This window comes from Cyprinus carpio, chromosome B2 (genome assembly GCF_018340385.1).
Source record: "Cyprinus carpio isolate SPL01 chromosome B2, ASM1834038v1, whole genome shotgun sequence".
NCBI classification, from domain to species: Eukaryota; Metazoa; Chordata; class Actinopteri; order Cypriniformes; family Cyprinidae; genus Cyprinus; species Cyprinus carpio.
Genome location: NC_056598.1, coordinates 17,270,079 through 17,289,982, shown reverse-complemented (window position 1 = coordinate 17,289,982; position 19,904 = coordinate 17,270,079). Strand labels below are relative to the sequence as shown.

The following is a 19,904-nucleotide window of genomic DNA, read 5'->3' as shown; positions in this document are numbered from 1 at the left end:
GCCTACAGACCTCCAAAATATTGCTTTCACAAGTAAAAAAAAAAAAAAAAAAAATTTGGTCAAAACAAAGAGAAATATGCACAGATCAAGCAGTTTACAAGCAAAAGGTTCAAAAAAGTAATAACAGTAGACAACTTTTTCACTGGAGTAAGCGTTAAGGATTATTTTGGCTGGAAGCAATGATTTAAATTTTTTTTTTTTCAAACACAGCTTTGGGTTTCACAAAATGTTCATTTCAGACTGGAGACATGTATTACTTGTGGACGATTGTGATGCTTTTGTTATCTGTTTGGACTCTCATTCTGACGGCACCCATTCACTGCAGAGGATCCATTGGTGAGCAAGTGTTGTAATGCTTCAAAATATCTCCAAATCTGTTCTGATGAAGAAACAATACTATCTACATCTTGGATAACCTGAGGGTGAATATAATCAGCCATTTTTCCTTTTTTTTTTTGGGGGGGGGGGGGTGCTGGTGAACTATTCTTTTAAACATTTAACAGGATTAAAGCATATTTAGACATTTGATGCTATTATTCTACATGCTTACAGGAATTGTCCTGTTCTAAATGCATGTTCTGAATGAATTGTGCAATTAGTAACTTTTTTTCTGTATTTTGTTGTTTTTGTACCACAACCATCCAACATGTTTATTAGCTTTGTGTGTATAATAAGTCTTATAAAGTCAGATGTTCCTAAACTTATTATTATGATACATCAAACATGCTTTAAAAGTCATTTGTATACTAAACATCCTTATATTACACTGACAGTAATCTTTTGCATTATTAAATTTCTAATTCACTTGGTCAGTGATCTGCATGAAAATAAGTACACAAATGATTTTGTGTTTGATTAAAGACACAAAGCACCGTAAGTACTACACTTTGTGATTTAATATTTGTAATAAAAGTTTTCAACAAACAACAGCAAAAAAAAAAAAAAGTCTGCCATTATGAGGATGTAATTGTTACAGCGAGAGCCTCCTAGGAGGAGGTTTGAAAACATTCCGAATACTGAATACTTCTCACACAAACATGCGATGAAAAGGAAAAGGCTTAGTAAACCAGACACACGAAGGCATTTAGTGCTGGACCACTACCTTCACCCGGATTCTAGCTGAAAACTTCAGAGGAAATCAAATCAATGGCTGAGCAAACATGAAAACAGTGTCACTAGTTGCACATATAAAAATAGAACATTTGCCTTTCAGAGGAGCGCAAGCTATCAAGAAGCATACAGTATCCAGTTTCAATGTAATAAGATACTATAAGGTCACTTATAGAATCTCAGCTCTGATTAACACTATCTCTAAAGCCGTCTGAGACCAATTCTTCTGGAATCGTGAACCTGTAACAGACGCAGCAAATTTGAAATGGAGAAATACATACTCTGCTACGATCAATCGAAAAGTTACATTTATTTACAAACGTGTTGAGGATCTCCTCCTTATCTACAGACACGAAACACTTCTACCGAACCGATGAGAGAATCATAAACCACATTAGTGAGCTCCCATATGCGTGAGGACTTAAAATTTGGTCTAAGGGGATTCTGAACTATTGCTGCTCTTAAAAGACGCTTTCTAAAATTAAAAAAGTGCAACAACCTGTGTACGTGCCAGAGTTACATCTATGAGAAAGTGTTGCTAGGCCATGCTGAGCACGAGACGGACATACAACAGTCGACATCAACTTGAACAGCAAACAAATATGCTAGCTCAACCACTGATTCAACTAGCACTCTAAACCTTTTTTTTTTCCTCAGAGTTGAACGCAGAGCTAGTAGGCAGAGATCAGATTCGCGGCTCACTGTGAGCCATAAACTCTACCGTCAAACTACGCTTCAGCTGCTAGATACTGACTCTGTGCTTCTAGGAACTGGTGGTCAACAACAGTCGCACGCGAACTGTTGGTGAAACAAAATTCCCCCTTTTCCACATGACAGGAAGCAGATGGGTGTGACGTAACTGTTAATTCCGATCTCCATCCGCTTCTGGTCTGGAGGTTAAAGCATCGAGAAATGAAGGTAAGACACACTACCGAAAGCATCAAATCAAACAAGACCCTCTCATTCCAAAACTTCAAGATCATATTTCATTGAAAATTTAAACCTAATAAATAAAAAGGTACTAATGTGGCAGTCCAGCTCCATTATGACCCAGACGTTTCAAGACTTTTCATCCCTGGAGTCTGACTGGCCTCTTCATGAGGGTGATGAAAGGAACCATGTGGGTCGAGTCTTGCCACGAACAAATCTCCACAAATAAGGTAACAACCAGATTTAATAAATTAACACTTTTTTTTTTCTTTTTAGGAGTGAGACATTCTGTTTAATCCACGGTTGGCTGGCTGTAGAGATTCACTCTTTCGCCCTGTTTATGTACATGACTCTTTCGTCCCTTTTTGCTGGCAGGGTCAGAGAGGCCAGAGGTCCGTTTTTGAGTCTTTGTGGACGTGCTGGATGTATGGACGCACACAAAGGGAGCAGGAGAGGAAGGTTGTTCAGTCATTCACTCACTCACACACAAAAACAGTGACTCCAAAGCAATCTCAAGCTCTTTACTCCTGCACTGAACTGCTGTGTGTGGTAGTGCTGGGCTTGCCAGCTTTTCGCTCATAGTTCACAAGTCTCTGTCCAACAAGGTACCTGCATGGACGAAAAAGAACAAAACAAATCAACACAAAGCCCAGATAAACAAGCTGATCAGTAAAGTGTGTCAGTAAGGTGTGAAGAGACAGACTTTATTCGTATTCCAAAGTGGGACATAAATTCTATTAAAAATTATCAAAAATGTTCCAAATATCTAAAATGTAAGTTTTATGTATCAAGCAATCTAATGATATATATGCCATATTATACTAGCTGTATTATATTAAAATTTAATAATATTTACTAAGTACTATTTTTAGGTAATAGCCATAACTGATCATTTAATTTAAATCATTTAATTGCAATATTTGACACACTATTTTCAAAAGTTTGAGGTTGGTGATATTTTTGTTTTGTTTTGTAAAGTAGAACCTTATGCTCACCCCAGCTGCATTTATTTATTGTAAAATATTCTAACCATTTTCAACTTTAAAATGCAATTTATTACTGCAATGCAAAGCTGAATTTTCAGCAGCCATTATTCCAGAATTTAGTCACATGGACCTTCAGAAATCAATTTAAAGTGCTGATTTGTTACGTAAACTTTTTTTACAGGATACTTTGAGTTCTAAAGAAAATTTATTTGAAATACAAATCTTTTATAAAATTCTAAATGTCTATCAATTTTGATAAATGTATTGCATACTTGCTAAGTAAAGGTATTAATTTATTTTTATAAAACAAAATCTGTCCCCAAGTCTTTGAATGGTGGAGCAAATGGGTGGCACATTACTGAAATTCTCTCAAGGTACAAAAACGTCTCTGAAAATCAAATCCTCTAGGCATTTGTATTGGCAAGTACTGGCTCTTAAGAAAGTAGTTAATTTCAAACTCTGTTCAAGACTCACTTGTCATTCTTGATGTGCTCATAAAGGCGCTTGAATTGTCGGATTTGGAAAAAGAGGATACCCATCAGCACCACTACCATCAGAAGGAAGGGGTAGATTCTCCTCTGCACCAGATTCTGCATCTCCATAGTGACCCCTATTCAGAGTGACAAGAGCTGGTTAGAATGGAGAACTGTGCTAACGTATTGTTACATGAGAGAAAACCTCTGCAAGAAAAACATGTCTTAAGATACATGATGGTTTTTGACTGTTTAATTATGATTTCAGGCAGAAAGAGAGTTCTATTTTGGGTGACTGAGGTCCTTGAGAACACACCTGGCCTTCTTAAGGCATGTAAGATATCCCTAATGTTTGGTAGCACAGCCAGTGATGAGCTAATTTTACCACACTACTCCCACAACAGCCACTGACACAGCCAGAATGCTTTCAGTGGTGCAGTAACCGAAATGAGTCAGTATATGTGAACATATGCAGAATGATGGTGATCTGCTCTTTATGAGCCATAGAGAGTTGGTTGTGTCCTGACACGAACAAACAGATATTTATTGGAATCTTAAAAGGTCACTATAAAACTCCCATATGCAGTATGAAGGGCGCCTAACTGTTCAGATTTCATCTGAATTTTTGCACTTAAAAAGCTCAAGTAGTCATTTACAATGCAGCTGTTATAACTGGACTTTTTCCTCTTTGATTGAAGACCACTCGAATCTCCACATGATGAAGCCACTCGAGTGAGTGCTAAAACCTCTTCTAAAAGATGAGAATCAAATAAAGTCCAACTGCAATGACAGTATCACTTATTATGTGATGTCCAGGATGAAAGGAATCAAAGAACTTACTATATAAAGGCCTATGAAGTCAGTTGTACCAAATCTTAGACAGGCGCTGATCTCATTTATTTAATCCACATTTTTTTACATTTTTCTGGACACTGTTTCTTTTTTATTTTTTTCCATTTGAATTTTTCTGGACACTGTTTTAATGGTTAAATTACATTTTATTAATCAAAAATCATTTCTAATTAATTGTAATCATGAAACTGACACAATATAATAGCAATTTATTAAAAGTTGAACAAAAATTACTTGAATGTTTTATTTTGTTTCTCAAATTCAGTTTTATTTTCCCCAAATTCTGTGTTTTTTAGAAATACTTTGTTGTGTATTTACATTTTTCTGCTAAATAAATTCTGGTAAATAATTTTTCTTGTAAATATTCCTTAAAAATAATGTTTTAATACTAATTTAATTAGTAGTAGTAATACAATCATTACATTAAGTAAAATGTTTCTGTCACAGTTACTTCAAGTTAAACCAAACTTTTATTTTGTCGGGTTGCTGTAAAGACCTTTAGGTTTCTGTTGTATATGATATGACAGTAGTTTTTCTCAAAAAAAAAAAAGTGCTAAAATTCTCATGAAGTGACTCTCAGAGCACCTCTGGAGATTATGTTTGTGTTCATGTACTCATATATTGAGGCAGCAGAGGCTGAAAACGCTATTCATTCACACAGAGATATGCAGGATTCATATTTAAATAGTATTTTTGCTTCTTAATATTCATAGACATTAAACAATACCGCATATTGATTTAAGTGTACTGACCTACTTCTGATTTATCCATCCAAATTTTGACATTCCACGTTATACAGTAAATTCCATCAATGTTCTTTATATAAACCTCTCTAGAAACCTAAAACACATATATTAAAACTACACTTTAAAAAATATATTATAATATAAAATCACATATTATAACAAAAAAACAGAAAAACATATATATCACAAAAACATTAATAATTTTTTTGATTGACCAATTACAGCATCAAACTATAACAGATAAAAGTTACATTTACACTAAACACAACTAAGCCTAATACAAACATGTTCTGAGAAAGTGAGAGCTTTGACTAACACCAGCATTGTTTCTACCCACCTAGAAGGGGGACGATGCCTACAGCAATCACATAGGGGATGCAGAGAGAAAGCAGCAGTACAGCAATGACCGGGGCCGCCAGCTTCCTGATGATGAAATGAAGGTCAATGTTCCTGATTCCATTGGCATACACCTGAAAAGCAGTAAATCGTTCAGTTAGTGAGTGTACCCATCTATAGTCAAGCATCTAGAACCTTAACAGCACCACAGAGATCATGAACAAACAATATTCACAGCAGTCACTAACCTGCTCAATAACGGTCTTCAACCACCACTGGGGACCCATGAGGGTGATGGCAGCAATGATTTTGGCATGCAGCACTCCTAAAGCCCAGTCCTTAACAGTATAGAGAAAAATAAGAGTCAATACCACTGACACGGCCGTACCTTTGTGCCCCACTTAGCGCCTGTGGAAATTAAGTTCTCCAAACAGATTAGTAGGGCAAAAGGAGTCTGTTGAAAAACTGCCTGCTACTGGAGTAAATCCAACCAAAATCTGTTTTCCGGTACATCAGTGACACAGCTCATTAGCTCAAACAGAGAACAGTGCATGGCACAAAAACAAAAGCTGGGTCAGATAAATACTGACACACAGTGGACATGTCAGGTGAGAACACAGTTGCTAAGTCAAGGTTATTTTTAAACTATTTGTGTATAAAGAACTCACAACACTAAAGAACAGAAAATTCTCTCATCATTTACCCACACTCATGCTGTCCCAGATGTATATTTCTTCAGATTTCAGATCTCTATGAATCCATGCAATGCAAGCAGGTTTGTGTTCTTCTGAAGTGATATACTTTTAAGACAGCATGAGGGTGAGTAAATAGTAAGAGTTTTCTTTCATACTCAAAGATTGTCAATTAGTGCTGGCCAACAATTAATCACACCCAAAATAAAAGTGGTAAGTAACACTTTAGAATAGGGAACACATAAACTATCAACTATGACTTTTCCCTCAATAAACTCCTAATTTGCTGGTTATTAATAGTTAGAGTAAGGTAGTTTTTAAGTTTAGGTATGGGGTAGGATTAAGGGATCTAAAATATGGTCATGCCGAATGAGGCATTAATATGTGGTTTATAAATACTAATAAACAATCAATATGCTAGTAATATGCATGCTAATAAACAATTTGTTAATAGTGAGAATAAGTCCTTAAAATAAAGTTCTACCAAAAAATTTTTTGTTTATGTGTGTGTGTACTGTGTATATTTATTATGTAAAGACCCACACATACAGTATATATTTAGAAAATATTTACATGTATATATTTATATTCATATTATTAAAATATTTAACATATAAACATAATATTTTTCTTAAATATATACATGCATGTGTGTGTATTTACATATACATAATAAATATACATTAAAAAAATTAATCACAATTAATTGTTACCCAGCACCATTGGTTTTAACATGCAGTTTGAAAAAATGTCAACTATGTCATATGGACTGCTTTTGATACTTTAAAAGGTGGGATTTGTGTGATTTTGAAGCTTGATAGCCCCAATCCTCATTTACTCATTACACGGAAAAAAGTAGAAAGAATATTCTTTACAATTAGCGTTTTTTTGCGTACCACGGAAGAAAGCCATAGGGGTCTAGAACAACATAAAGGTGAGTAAACTATACATCTGATCTATGCTGGGTGAACTGTGCCTTTAAGAGCAGGACTAGTATTGGTGCTTTACCTGCCAGGGGTAGAACAGCGGTGTCTGATCCAGCGGCACTCTGAGAGGAGCTACAATCACCAGCTCGAACAGCAGTCCCAAGAGCAGAGGGATCACTCCAGCCAACAGCACAGCCACAATCAGTGTCTTCATAATCTGAATACACACAAATCAGCAACACGGCTCATTAATAGAATCATCTGTCTTTAGTTCCTTTGTATGTGATCAATAGTTTTTAAGTCATGTATGTTGCAGTAAAATAACCCCAAAATCCTAATTTATTCCCCCTTTTTCCATTCCTTTGAAGCCACAATGAAACCACTACCACTGCATTCAGTACCATGAGGGTCCACTCCTGAACCTTGAGCAGGATGACTCTCCGCCCCTGAGGCATCCAGGCCAGCAGCACGGTGATCGCTCTGATGGAGAGCCAGCACACATACAGCCCACACGCTGCAGTGTACAGCTCATGGATCTTAGCACTGCCCGTCCAGAAGGACATCAGCCAGCGTCCAGTGAACACTGTGACAAACAGAGCACTGCTGAAAATCTGTGCGACAAACTTTTCTATGCTCTCTCTCTCTCTTTGAAAGCACACAGATCAGCATAGAAATAAATAAATAAAGGTTTTAAGGAAAATATCATTTAATAACAGCATTTTAATATTTTTACACACTGAAGTAATAGTCTATTATGCTCATCAAGGCTGCATTTTCTTTTAACAAAAATAATAAGGAATATAAATTGTTATTATATCCATGGAGCACAAAAGGAGAAGTTTCAGTAACACTTTATTTTACAGTGTCCTTGTTACATACTACATGTATTTACTATAGTAATACTAGCAAAATGATGGATAATTACATGCAACTAACCATAAACCAAAACTTTATCCTAACCCTATAGTAAGTATATGTTGTTAATTCTTATTACTCTGTACTTAAATGTAATTATACTGTAACAAAGACCCTTTAAAATGAAGTGTAACCTACATTTCCAAGACTGTGTGGGTCACTGTTTTACATGCAATTACAAGGCACAGGGACTGCATATTCAAACTTTAAAAACACCATTAAAATGGTCCATAAGACTATTGTGTTTTAAATCTTGCAAAGTTGCATGATAGCTTTGATTAACACAAGCTTTGAAATTTAATTGACTGACAACTTAAACTGCTTTTAAATCCCTTTTGAACATTGAAAGCTCAATGCAATCAGCACAATTCTTTTTATTACAACTTCTATTTCATTTATGTTCTATAAAGCAATATGAGAGTGAGCAAATGATAAGATCCCAATTTGTTGGACTCTCACCTGGTAATGTGAGACACACCAAACTGGCCAAAAGCAGTGTCACACACATGAACAATATCAGCAACACAATCTACAAAGGGGGCCAAAAGAGAAAAATAAACATTAAAGACCATCAATCTGAAAATCAGATTCACAAACTCAAGACATTCACTATTATAAAAAAGACAATCTGACAGAGTTGGAGTACCCTTAGAGGAAATTTCATGGGCCGGTGATAGGGCTGAAAGCCCACTGGGCCCCCCTGCTGCAGTATGGCCTGGTGGGCAGCATGCAGTCCTTCTCCCACCACAGGAATGGCGTTGTTTCGGGCCTGCTGGTTGTTGTTGTTGGCTTGCTGGTTGGCGTTGTTCTCATTGTCTTCCTGGTCTCCCAACAAGTAAGAGTGCAAGTCTCTGAAAGGTGTGGCACAACGTAGCATTAATTGAGATTATCATTAGAGCTTCAAAGATTCAAGAAAGAGTTTAAAGAAAGGTGAACAAAACCCTCCTATTAAAATCAAGGTGTAGGCATAATGTAAATTAGAGATTTATTCCACAATGTGGACAGCTTTACTGATTTTAACAGAAGCATTTGTGAAAGTGCAGAACTCTGTACATGTGAACTGCACGGCTCAAACAGTTACACTCTGAAGTGACAGCATTCATTGATTATAATGGAATAAAATGGGCATACAAATACCACATAAAATATATTTTACCCCAAGATCTGTTGAATCAAAACTAATGATCGTTATTATAACATCAACGGAAATATTCCACAGTTATGATTTGTCATGATCGTGCTACCCTAACACAAAGTTCAATTCCAGTGACAGATTTTTTTAGGACAACACAGAGAAAACCAGGAAAAGTCATTTCAGTCCATGAGGTTAACGGACGTAATGAGCAACTGGGTTAATGTGTGTGAGACTCACAGCAAGTATCCAGCGGTCACTGTCCACGCTCGCACCAGACCTTTGAGCCACTGCCGAGTATGTCCCTGTTCCAACAGAGCAGGAAGAACAACCTGCAACAAAAGCAACTCCAGAGACAGCTCACTCACTGGAGCGTCACTGAAAGAGAGAGGGAGAGGAAGTCATTACATTTGTATATAAACTACTGGTATCACTCTTCTCACTTTGCAATAGAGCATGACATCGATTTGTAGGTCACCCATAATGCTAAACCTCTATGGGTTCCCTATGGAACATCTAATTGGTTTTTAGAATAAAATGGCCTGGGAGTCACCTAACCAGATCTGTAGCATTTTTCCAGGACCTCTTTAAATAACTATTTCACACTGTGACACCCAGATAAGCTCATTTTATTTCATCCTTTCCTATAATTCTTGAATACTAATAGGAACATTTTAAATAGAGCTAACACTACTGTCCCTTTTGTGTGTGCATGAACTTACTGTTGTGTCATTTATCTAAGCACCGTTGTAGTTTTTTTTTTTTTTTTTTTTATCTAAGCACCATTGTAGTTGTTCTGTAGCAACTTGTCAACAATATGCTTTTAAAGCACAACGATTTAAAAATAACCATGTCATTTATGTTTTAGAACCAAATGGGGAAGTTTCTTCAAATAATGCTTAACCACAGACTTTAAGGCCTGTTCATAACAATAACTATTAGTGCCACATCAATGAAGAATGAACGAACATTCTATTTACTTTAAGACATTGTGTCATTTTTTTATGAAAGTTATTCTAACTATATTGTACATTATAACAATAGTTGTGGTGTGCACCTCCCCATTCCCCAAAATGATTATTAAAACTTTGAAGTTATAATTATCGATACAGTTATCATCCTTGATGTGAACAGCCCTTTATTCTACACACAAATTGAAAACCAGTGTTCTAAAAACTCATTATATATTTCAGAATTAACCCGAGGAGTTAAACAGGACATCAATTAGTGAACCAGGAGAAAACAGGAAGTTATGTAGTGTTAAAAAAAAAGGGATAGTTCACCAATAAATGAACATTCTTACATCATGTATTCACCCTTATGACCCATAAATGCATGACTACATAAGAAAGCTCTTAAACACGTGAAAGATGGCCTCTTTCCGCAGAAGTCAGAGTCAGTGCCCTAACAAACAATACAGCTGTTCAAAGAATTCGCCTAGTGATGATTGTAAAGCTCAGCACTGCTTTGAGGACAGCAGGGTTACATAAGGAAAAATACTCCACAGAGTGAGGAGACTTTCTGTGGCATTATTGTGGTGGACATTATATTAATAGCTCTCTGCTAGATCAGACTGTAGTAATGCTCTGCTGGGAATGATGACATCAGGTGTAATATACCTGCCAAATGATGCAACAGGCCCACCTGACACTACAGAGAGTCCTGACACTCATTAGGTAATGAAGCAAAGGTCTGCCATGACAGCAATAATTAGCACTTCCCATTTATGTCCCTTTTAACCATGAAGACACTTTGCTCCCTCTGGTTGTAATCTCTGACTGGATTTACACAGTAAAACAAGCAAAAGCACCTAGTCCACAAGCTCCGAATCTTTACACAAAGTATAGGCAATTATCTCAAGGCATATTAAGCTTTAAGACTTTATGACAATGAGATGGAAATACATTTTATTTACCTGTAAAGCATCACATTGTAGGGAAGAAATGAAGGGAAGATGTGTTTGATTATCCGGATAGGAAGCCACAACATGAGAAGAACGATTGAGCCAAACACAACCTGATAAGAGAGAAAAACCTTTTCATTTAAGAACATGGAAAACAGAAAAGTATTGAGCACTAAAGGTAGGTGGGGGGGGGGCATGGCAATGGGAAAAAAAAATAAGAGGTGGAAGGAAAAAGGCTTTTGCACTCTCTCAAAAAAGTATCGCTTTCTCCTGAGAAACTCTGCATTTGCTCACAAAGCATTTTCATTCTCTTACAAAAGTACTGTGTTCCATAGTTTTCCTCCCACCTTGTATTACTTCCATCACAAAAGTTTTGCGAGGGAATGCAAAAGTAACTTGGAGGAAAACTATACTTTTGCAAGAGAATGCAAAACCATTGAATAATTTTTCTTCCATTTTTTTTGACCATCACCATGAAATTTAAGGGGATCCGTTGAAAAGGGTCTCAAAAATAGTAGAACATTTACTCACCACTGATAATATGAATCGTCTCAAGTGTCTATATATTGGTAGGTGTATCATTTCCTGCACTGGGTTGAAATCTGGATCGTTCAGATTTCTAAGAAACCACAAGACTCCAGGCCTCAGAACCTAAGAATACAAGAAAAGCGCTTGCATCCCTCAAACATCTCCTGAAAAATCTTCTGCATGATTAAACTGATATAGAAATGCCCACCTCTCGGAGTAGAAGAATGAAAGAGGCAAAATAGAAGACATAGACCATCCCCACCAGCCAATGAAGAAACATGGTGGTCCCTGGGGCTGATTCAAAACTCAACTCTCTGTCTTTCAAAGAGGCATCAAACATTTCCTACAAAACAGAGAGATAAACAAATGTTAACCTTTTCTGTTTGACAAATACTAAGTTTAAGGTTCCTGAACTAAACTTACTAAGGTTTTAATGGTGAACTCATTACTTTTTTCCTCCTTAAACAAAAAAAAAAGAGGAAATGAAGCAGAGCAGCCATCATTGAGATGAATGGGAATGCTAACCAATAGCTTTCTACAATTTATTACAGACCTTTTTGGGCCAACATGAACAGAAATGCATATCTTAAATTAGTTTGATAAAATGAAACTAAATACCAGAGAGCAGATATCAAGCCACCAGCCGCAGATGAGGGGGAACACGCCAATCTCTACAACTACTAGAAGAGACACCTGGAAGAAACACAATATGAGTCTCAATAAAAGAAGTACATGACCGATACTAAACGAATAGCAAATATAAAACGTATACATAGCAGCATAAATAAGTGTATTAGGCCCAGGCCTGTAATTTAAGCTTAGATAATGTAACCTAATTATAGCATTAATGTGACTGAGAAAATAGAATTTCAGTAAATCCCAAAGATCTTTGGCAAAACCAGTTGCTGCAACCAATGTTAAGTCATTGTTTTCCCAATTTCTAATTACTCAAGTTTAGCAAACATGGCTTTGCAGAACAGTGCATATAAACTGCTGATGTAACTGACCTTTACGACAATGTAGCAGACTCCTAACAAGCGGCGTGATCTTTGAAATCTCACCAGTGCTGCTAATCCCTGAGATCTGAATTAAGGAAAGGAACATCAGGGGCCGTATTACTGAAACTTCCCATTTTAAGATATCATATATGAGAAGGAGTATTTCTGCAATACTGCCCTAGATGACAACATAAACTGAAACTGGATGACTTGGAGGTAGATGTGTGGCAAATTCATAAAAAAAAAAAAAAAAAGATTCTAGTCATATTTCTTGTGTAACTTCCTGGAAGACTTGGTAAATGAGAAAAGGTAGTTACTTGGATTGTGATTATTTCAGGTGTTATTGAGTGTTTAAGGATACATGACACACAATGAGTGTGATGGCTAAAAGGACATATCCAACTATAGTAGTGATGAGTCCCTCAAAGTGTGAGGCACGAACCTGAAAACAGATGAGAGACAGTTGTCAATGTTGAAACTGCATTTGCATCAAAGAATTTGATCAAATCTGGATAAAAGGTCTAAAACTAATCTGATACTTACATATTCTTCAAAACCAAGTCCAACCACTGAGAAGTGGCCAATATGGTAGGGACAGAAAGCTGAGGAGGGATGATTTTAAGAGTTGAAGTTTGTAATTAAAAAACATAGTCAATAGCTATGTTTCTATCCTTTTTGCGCATTATGGGAAATTGCATTAAAAGAAAAAAAAAGCTGGATGGAAACGCCGAGATGCGCATAAATACTAAAAATGCGCATTAAAAAAAAACATGATAGTTCACTCCCAGAACTGTCTTCCCAAACAGCAAGCTCCGAAAATAAGATAACATGACCGTGTTTCTGCGCGCTCTGAAGCTCGGAATTTATTTCATACAGACATTATTATATATATGTATATACAAGTTAATCAGGAAGTGACGATTTTGTTTTCTTCAATTTACTGGATGGAAACAATGCTTTATTCGTAAATTTTTGTGCGATATTCCAATTTTGCGCATAAGTTTAATTAGAAACTTTGGATGGAAACATAGCTAATGTTTTCATATTGGGTTACTGAACATGAATGCATTCATGCTATGATTTGTTTTAAACAAATAATGCTTACCAAACACCAAGATGAAGAGTGTGTTGAGTGAGACCACCCAGAACACATGTTCCTAAAGCATAAAAAAGTATTCATTTTTAGTTCTTTTAAACAGGATGTTTTTTGAGAAATTAAGTATTTGAGTGACTTACCAGAAAAACCAGGGACCCATCAAGCCCAAGCATCTAAAGAGGGAAGAACAGGTTTAAAGTTTCTCTGCAAGATTTTGGTCTGATGTTTGATACAGTGACATATAGCACATAATCTCACCCTTTCCCAAGTGAGCTCTTCAGCTGCGCGATCCCATTCCAGAGCATTCCAGTTCATATCATCTGCACAGAACAAACACAACGTTGCAGCCCAACAGCTTTTTGCACCAGTTTGCATTTATACCCCTGAAAAGTTTCTCAGTTGTTTAATTAAAGCCATCATACCCTGTGCTCCATTGTTGGCATCCGCCACATCTTCAGCTCCTCCATCCTCCTCATCTTCATTATCCAGCTCCATCTCTTCTGCAGGGTCAGCGTGGAGGTCAGGAGCTTCAGCCGCTGCAGCGTTTTCTGCTGGAGGTTCAGCCGGTGCGGGCATGGGCTGGTTTTCAGCACCCCCATTACCCTGGCCAGCCGCCTAATGGATAGGATATTAACAATGAAGAAAATTGGAAACAACTATGGTGGAATCTGTACATAAGAGGGTTTGTGAAGTAGTAGTAGTAAACTGCATCTGGTTCAAACCAGGAAAAAAATAAGCTGAGTGCAGTCTCCAGAGCTTCAGGGGATAATGAGGGATTTGAAAATGACAGAAGGTCAGGCAGGCCACTTTGTTGTGCTCAAATCAAAATGATAATTACAGTAAGCAGGAAGCGAAGTAAACGAAGAGGGTTATGGCACAACCTGTATAATTGGTCTCTAAAGAATATAAAGCTTTCAGAAAGTTTTGCTGCCTTAAGCTGTAACAGGAATGTCATTTTTGCTGTACAGAAGTTGCTGATCTGGAAAATTGTGGAAGAATGAAAATAGAAAGTTTATTAGGAATAAACAGAAGTTTAAGCCACCAGAAAATAAATTGGGCTGAAAATGCCATAACGCCATTTTTTGGTTAAACTTATATTTAAAAATGTAATAATATTTTTTAGATAAACAGTTTTTTTATTATTATTAATTGAACATCATGTCAAAAAAGATCATATGGAATTTGTAAAAAGGAAATGCTTAAAATGTATCACAGTTTTCACAATACATTGATAATACAAAATATTTCCTGAGCACCAAATCAGCATATTAGAATGATTTCTGAAGGGCCGTGTGACACTGAAGACTGGAGTAATGATGCTGAAAATTCAGCTTTACCATCACAGGCATAATGCCATTTTAAAATATATTCAAAAAGAAAACAGTCATTTTAAATTGTAAAAATATTTCACAATATTATTGTTTTACTATATTTTTGATCAGATAAATGCAGCCTTAGTGAAGTGTCTTCTTTCAAAAACATTTTTTTTTTAATTCCTACCGACCCCAAACTTGTACTTGCCAATGTAGTAATTACAACTAAAGTTAAAAGGAAGTGTGTTTAATCACACAATTTTATTAGTGAATCACTACTGTTTATTCTAAACACATTAAATTTGAGTGTGATATGAATTCCATCAGATGAAAAGTGATGTGATGTCAAATAGATATTATACCTCATTAGGTGGTCCTGCTGCATTAGCAGGTTGCTGCTGGTTCTGCTCCAACCATAACGGGGCTCCACCATGAACAATCTGCTCCCGCAGCCACACCAGACTGATGAAGGCGCAGAGGGTGCAGGTCACAACAAAGCAGCCCTGCAGGCAGTCAGCCAGCAAGTTCTCCCTGCAGAGGATGAACATTCACTGATCATCACTTCTGAAATATCCATCCATTACTATTCACCACGCAACCAAGTCCACGGCTAAACCCGAGACCGCAGCGAGGATTGAAATAACCCATCATGCTCAGAGTTCACAATGAGCCGATCCGCAATGTAAATGAATATTTTAAGGAGAAAACTTGAGAGCTTTCCTGTCTGGTACGTACGTGGAGAGCATATCTAACGGCAGAGTCAGGAGAGAGCTTACGGAGCCAGTAAACAGACACTTATAGATGCGACCTACAGGAAAAGGAGAACATTATGTGAGGAACATCGTATAAAATGCACAACATGGGGATAAAAGACAGCGTACTACTAACAGCGTACCAGACTGTGACCTCTGGGTATCACTTACATGCTGTTAGAGGTACAACCCCCAGCCAAGCGAAGGCAACAAGCGTGTAATGAAACCAGTATCGGATAGCCGTGCCTATACTGGTGACCAGTCCTGCGAAAATATCCTGCACTGGGAGCCGTGAAGGCATGTCTGGGGAGTAAACTGAAAGAAAAAGAGACAATTGTAGATAAACATTTTGGGCTCCTCTAAAGCATCTCTTTCAAACTCTGAGAATCAAAACAATTATTGTCCACATAAACAGAGGTGGCAACATTTAAGAGCAAACAAAATGTTAACAAGGATTTAGTGCTTGTATCTAATGGCATGTATCTAATTCATAGGAATTTTTTTTCTGATTAACACTGTGATCTTAAAATCTTTAAATAATTATGTAAAAATAAATAATACTTTTTACTATTATTTTAAGATTACTATTGCAAAATAAATATTACATAAAAAATAAGAAATATTACTACTGTAGCTTTCTAATGTAAACTTCCAAGTACCAATGAAAAATTATATTATAATTATTATTTTTTTTATATTACAACTGCAAAATTACAATATTAATATTTATGGCAGTCTTCATTTCTTCATTCAAAAACCATAAAGTTTTTATTTTGCACAAAAAAACAACAAGCACCCCAATAATATCCTCTTTTAATAACATCATATAATATAAGTCCTTTTTATACGTTTGGGAAGATGGTTGTTGGTGCATGTTCCATAACCAAATGCATGCTATAAACAACCCAAACTCAAAGCACATGCAGAGAGGATTTTGTATGGAGTGATTTTAACTGAGAACCGAGCCATTCTGACACACTGGAAGCACAGAATCATGAGCTGCTCATGTGTACCAGTTTCACTCTAAAACACGCAGCTTCTATAGGTATTTAATTAAATCACAATGCTTTGTGATTTAATAAACTCACTAAGCCATTTTGCAATTTTGGTGCTTTTTTTGTTTAATTATGTCATTCCATGTTCAGTAATGCATTAAGTTCCCACAGAAGACTGTAAGTAAGACTTTCCAAAGGGCTTGTGTTTACATTCCTCCCAAAGCTTTTGAAAAGCAAATACCAAAATTACATCAAAACACTTTCATTGTAGTAAAGCCATGCAACAACTTACTCTGGGTGTAAAAACCTTTTTTCAGTTCAGCAACACGAGTGCCGTGCTTTTACGTCACATGATCAACCCAAAGAACCCTTTGGCTCTGAAGCACACAATCGCTGCTATTGAACAGGCCATTCGAGGCTGTTGTGACTCTATAGAGCCGTTCGTGGCTTTACCTCCCCTGAAGAATGTAATGAGGGTGGGTTACTTACTTGGCGTGAAAGCAAATCTGTGCTTGCATAATTCGCAGTACTCTTTTCTGCTGTGTTTAAGCCACTGCACCAAGCTGTGAAAACACAAGAGGGGGGCAGGAAGCGGCCGTGAGGATGATGATCTGACTTGTGTGAAAAAGCACAGAAAATTCTGCTTCGTTTCCCATTTCCACACGGGAAGAATAACAACAGCTGGAACTATTACATTGAGGAGGACCCCTGAGCTCATAAGTTGCAGCTAGTCGGTTAGTCAAATGGGTGTTGCTGACGCTTTCCATTCAGTAACTGAAAAGAACAAAAAAACTGAACACAAAGCCTTACAAAAATAACTGGCCCCAATAGAAAGGTTAACCTAGATCTACTGACAGACATACAGTTCTAGAAAATGCCAAATTAGCCGATTTTGGGTGTTACAGAAATGTGCAATCCAACACTATTTTCAATTTATTATCTTCTTTTGCCAAAGCAATACACACTACCATTCAAAAGGTTGCAGTCATTTACCTTTGTTTAAAGAAATTAATATTTTTATTCAGCAAAGATGCATTCAACTGATCAAAAAAAGTAACAGCAAAGACATGTATAGTCAAAATACCCTTAAAAAAAGCATCAGAGTTTCCACAACTGTTTTCAACTTTGATAATACGAGATGTTACACGACCACCAAATCAGCAAATTACAATTCAATGCAAAATATTTTTGAAGCATCATGCAACACTAAAGACTGGAATAATATTTTGTGAAAATTCAGATCTCAGGACTACATTACAATTTAAAACACTGTAAAATATGAAACAGTTTATTTAAAGGATAATAATATTTCACAATATAACAATATATACACAATATATAATATTTTTACTGTGTTTCCGATCAAAAAAATACAGCCTTGGTGAGCATAATAGACTTCTTTCAAAAACTTTTTTGGAATGTTATTGATCCCAAACTTTTGAACGGTATTGTATCAACCAGACTTCCACTAAATCATCTTAACTATGCTTAATGCCTGCACTTGTTGACTTGTAAGCTTACTAATGAACAGCAAGGCCTTTGTCAGATCAGATCATATTCTTGTTTGTCAGAACTTGGAACTCCTTCTTACATTGCAAGTGGTTTTCCATTTCACGCGGTCCCATTTTTTGCCATTACTGACTCATCTTGAGTAGGACACCTAGAATTATTACTGCAGGACAGCAGGTTCAGTGTAGTTACCTGCTTAAATTACATCCTCTGAATTTTACAGCAGACACAATAAACTAATTATAAAGTGCCTTTAGACATGAGCCAGCTTTCATCATTGAATGTTACCTCTAATGTCCCATTACTACGGACTCTGACACTTATGTACACATTGTATGACCAAAATAAACATCTTATAAAACAGTATAAAACCGTTGTCATACAGGGAATTTGTCACTGAATGAACAAAGCTCTTACCATTCTTGGTGGATGAACTTAATACTTCCAGTACACACGCAGGGATGGTAGAGGGGTTTATCCTGAGTTCCCTCAGATCGACACACCCTACAAATGTCAGCTGCCAGAAAAGATGGCCAAAATAAACATTTAAAACCAATATGTGCAGAACACATTCAATTAAATGAGAATGAACTTGATATGAGTGTTGCAACAAACACACTGTATAAAAGTTATAAAATGAGACTTAATACGTTTTATGATTTTCCATTTATATTGTTTAAAAAAAAATAAAAGGGCAGATACATGCAAGATTATTGCTTGCTAATTTGCCAATCAATTTCCTCTTGCTATAACAACAGTATAAATCTTAACTATTTAATAATGAATAACATGAGAGACAACTATCACTCACACACACATAAAGTTCAAAAATCAATGGGATCTCATTTCAGGCAGTGTTTTAAATATGGAAGACGTGATTTGACAGATATCCTACGTTTCGTTTATTTCAGCATATGTCAGGTGCGTTTACACCTGGCCAAAATACACAAATAAACCATTCTACGTGAGTTACAAACGTTATGGTGATAAACTACTTTTAACAATTTCCATGACGTCCTTTAAAGTCGAAATCAAGTTCAAATTGATATTATTTGGACGTGTTTGGAGGATGACAGCTGTACTAAAGACCAAGCTGGCAGGAAAACATTTAGCTCGTTAGCTTGCAAAGGCCACATCAGTTAACGTTACAGATGCATATTTGATTGCGTGCCCCGGCTAAATCTTCACATAATGATAAACATACTTCTGTAGCGCGTTTAAAAAGCAACAACATGGAAACAGACAGCAGCCACAATGCCTCCGTATCTAGACAGCTTACCTTCTTCGGCAGTGTCCATCTTGTACGGTGACGCACTGTCCTCTTTACAGTCAACACATAACACTCACCGCGGAACAAAATACAATATCAGCTCACAACTAAGCTAAAATACAACATGATCCAAGCATGAACGCCGCGTAACCCCAGACTCGACCCCTTTTTCCGTGTAGTGCTCACAGATAGCGCTGATCAAGCTACGTGTTGGTCGATTATATTCCTCCTCGGTTTAACATGTTTGTGGCCTCTGGATCTGAATGTGCTGCTACGGTTTCGATTTACGACAGAACAGCGCGCATGCGCAGAGAACGCGACACTTTCCGGCGTTTTTCGGTGGTGACTGCGCTGGATTGTAGATGAATGAAATCGCACTACTACATCTCGATATGCATCATGTTAGCATATTTTTTTCTAAAGATCTAATCATTATTTATTT

The 19,904-nt window shown here is 36.7% G+C and overlaps 1 protein-coding gene across 2 annotated transcripts; it reads right to left on the bottom strand.

Annotated features, from left to right (window-relative positions):
• Positions 1–878: 878 nt before the first annotated feature.
• On the bottom strand, positions 879–19,801 carry LOC109088939 (E3 ubiquitin-protein ligase MARCHF6). Of its 2 annotated transcripts, XM_042718396.1 has the most exons (27): positions 19,472–19,801; positions 18,610–18,709; positions 17,173–17,246; positions 15,860–16,003; positions 15,672–15,744; positions 15,299–15,467; positions 14,046–14,238; positions 13,882–13,943; positions 13,764–13,796; positions 13,633–13,684; positions 13,071–13,129; positions 12,889–12,969; positions 12,537–12,605; positions 12,148–12,222; positions 11,953–11,988; positions 11,738–11,872; positions 11,533–11,652; positions 11,014–11,114; positions 9,339–9,476; positions 8,613–8,817; positions 8,426–8,495; positions 7,453–7,634; positions 7,134–7,268; positions 5,682–5,771; positions 5,435–5,567; positions 3,501–3,636; positions 879–2,649 (listed from the first exon to the last, which is right to left on the bottom strand). In XM_042718396.1, exons 1-27 carry the CDS (start codon positions 19,488–19,490, stop codon positions 2,562–2,564), a joined length of 2,772 nt encoding a protein of 923 aa, XP_042574330.1. In that variant the 5' UTR covers positions 19,491–19,801; the 3' UTR covers positions 879–2,561. The 2 variants fall into 2 exon arrangements, with proteins under 2 accessions (XP_042574330.1, XP_042574331.1); XM_042718397.1 differs by lacking the exon at positions 11,953–11,988 and having other exon boundaries at positions 19,472–19,794.
• Positions 19,802–19,904: the final 103 nt, after the last annotated feature.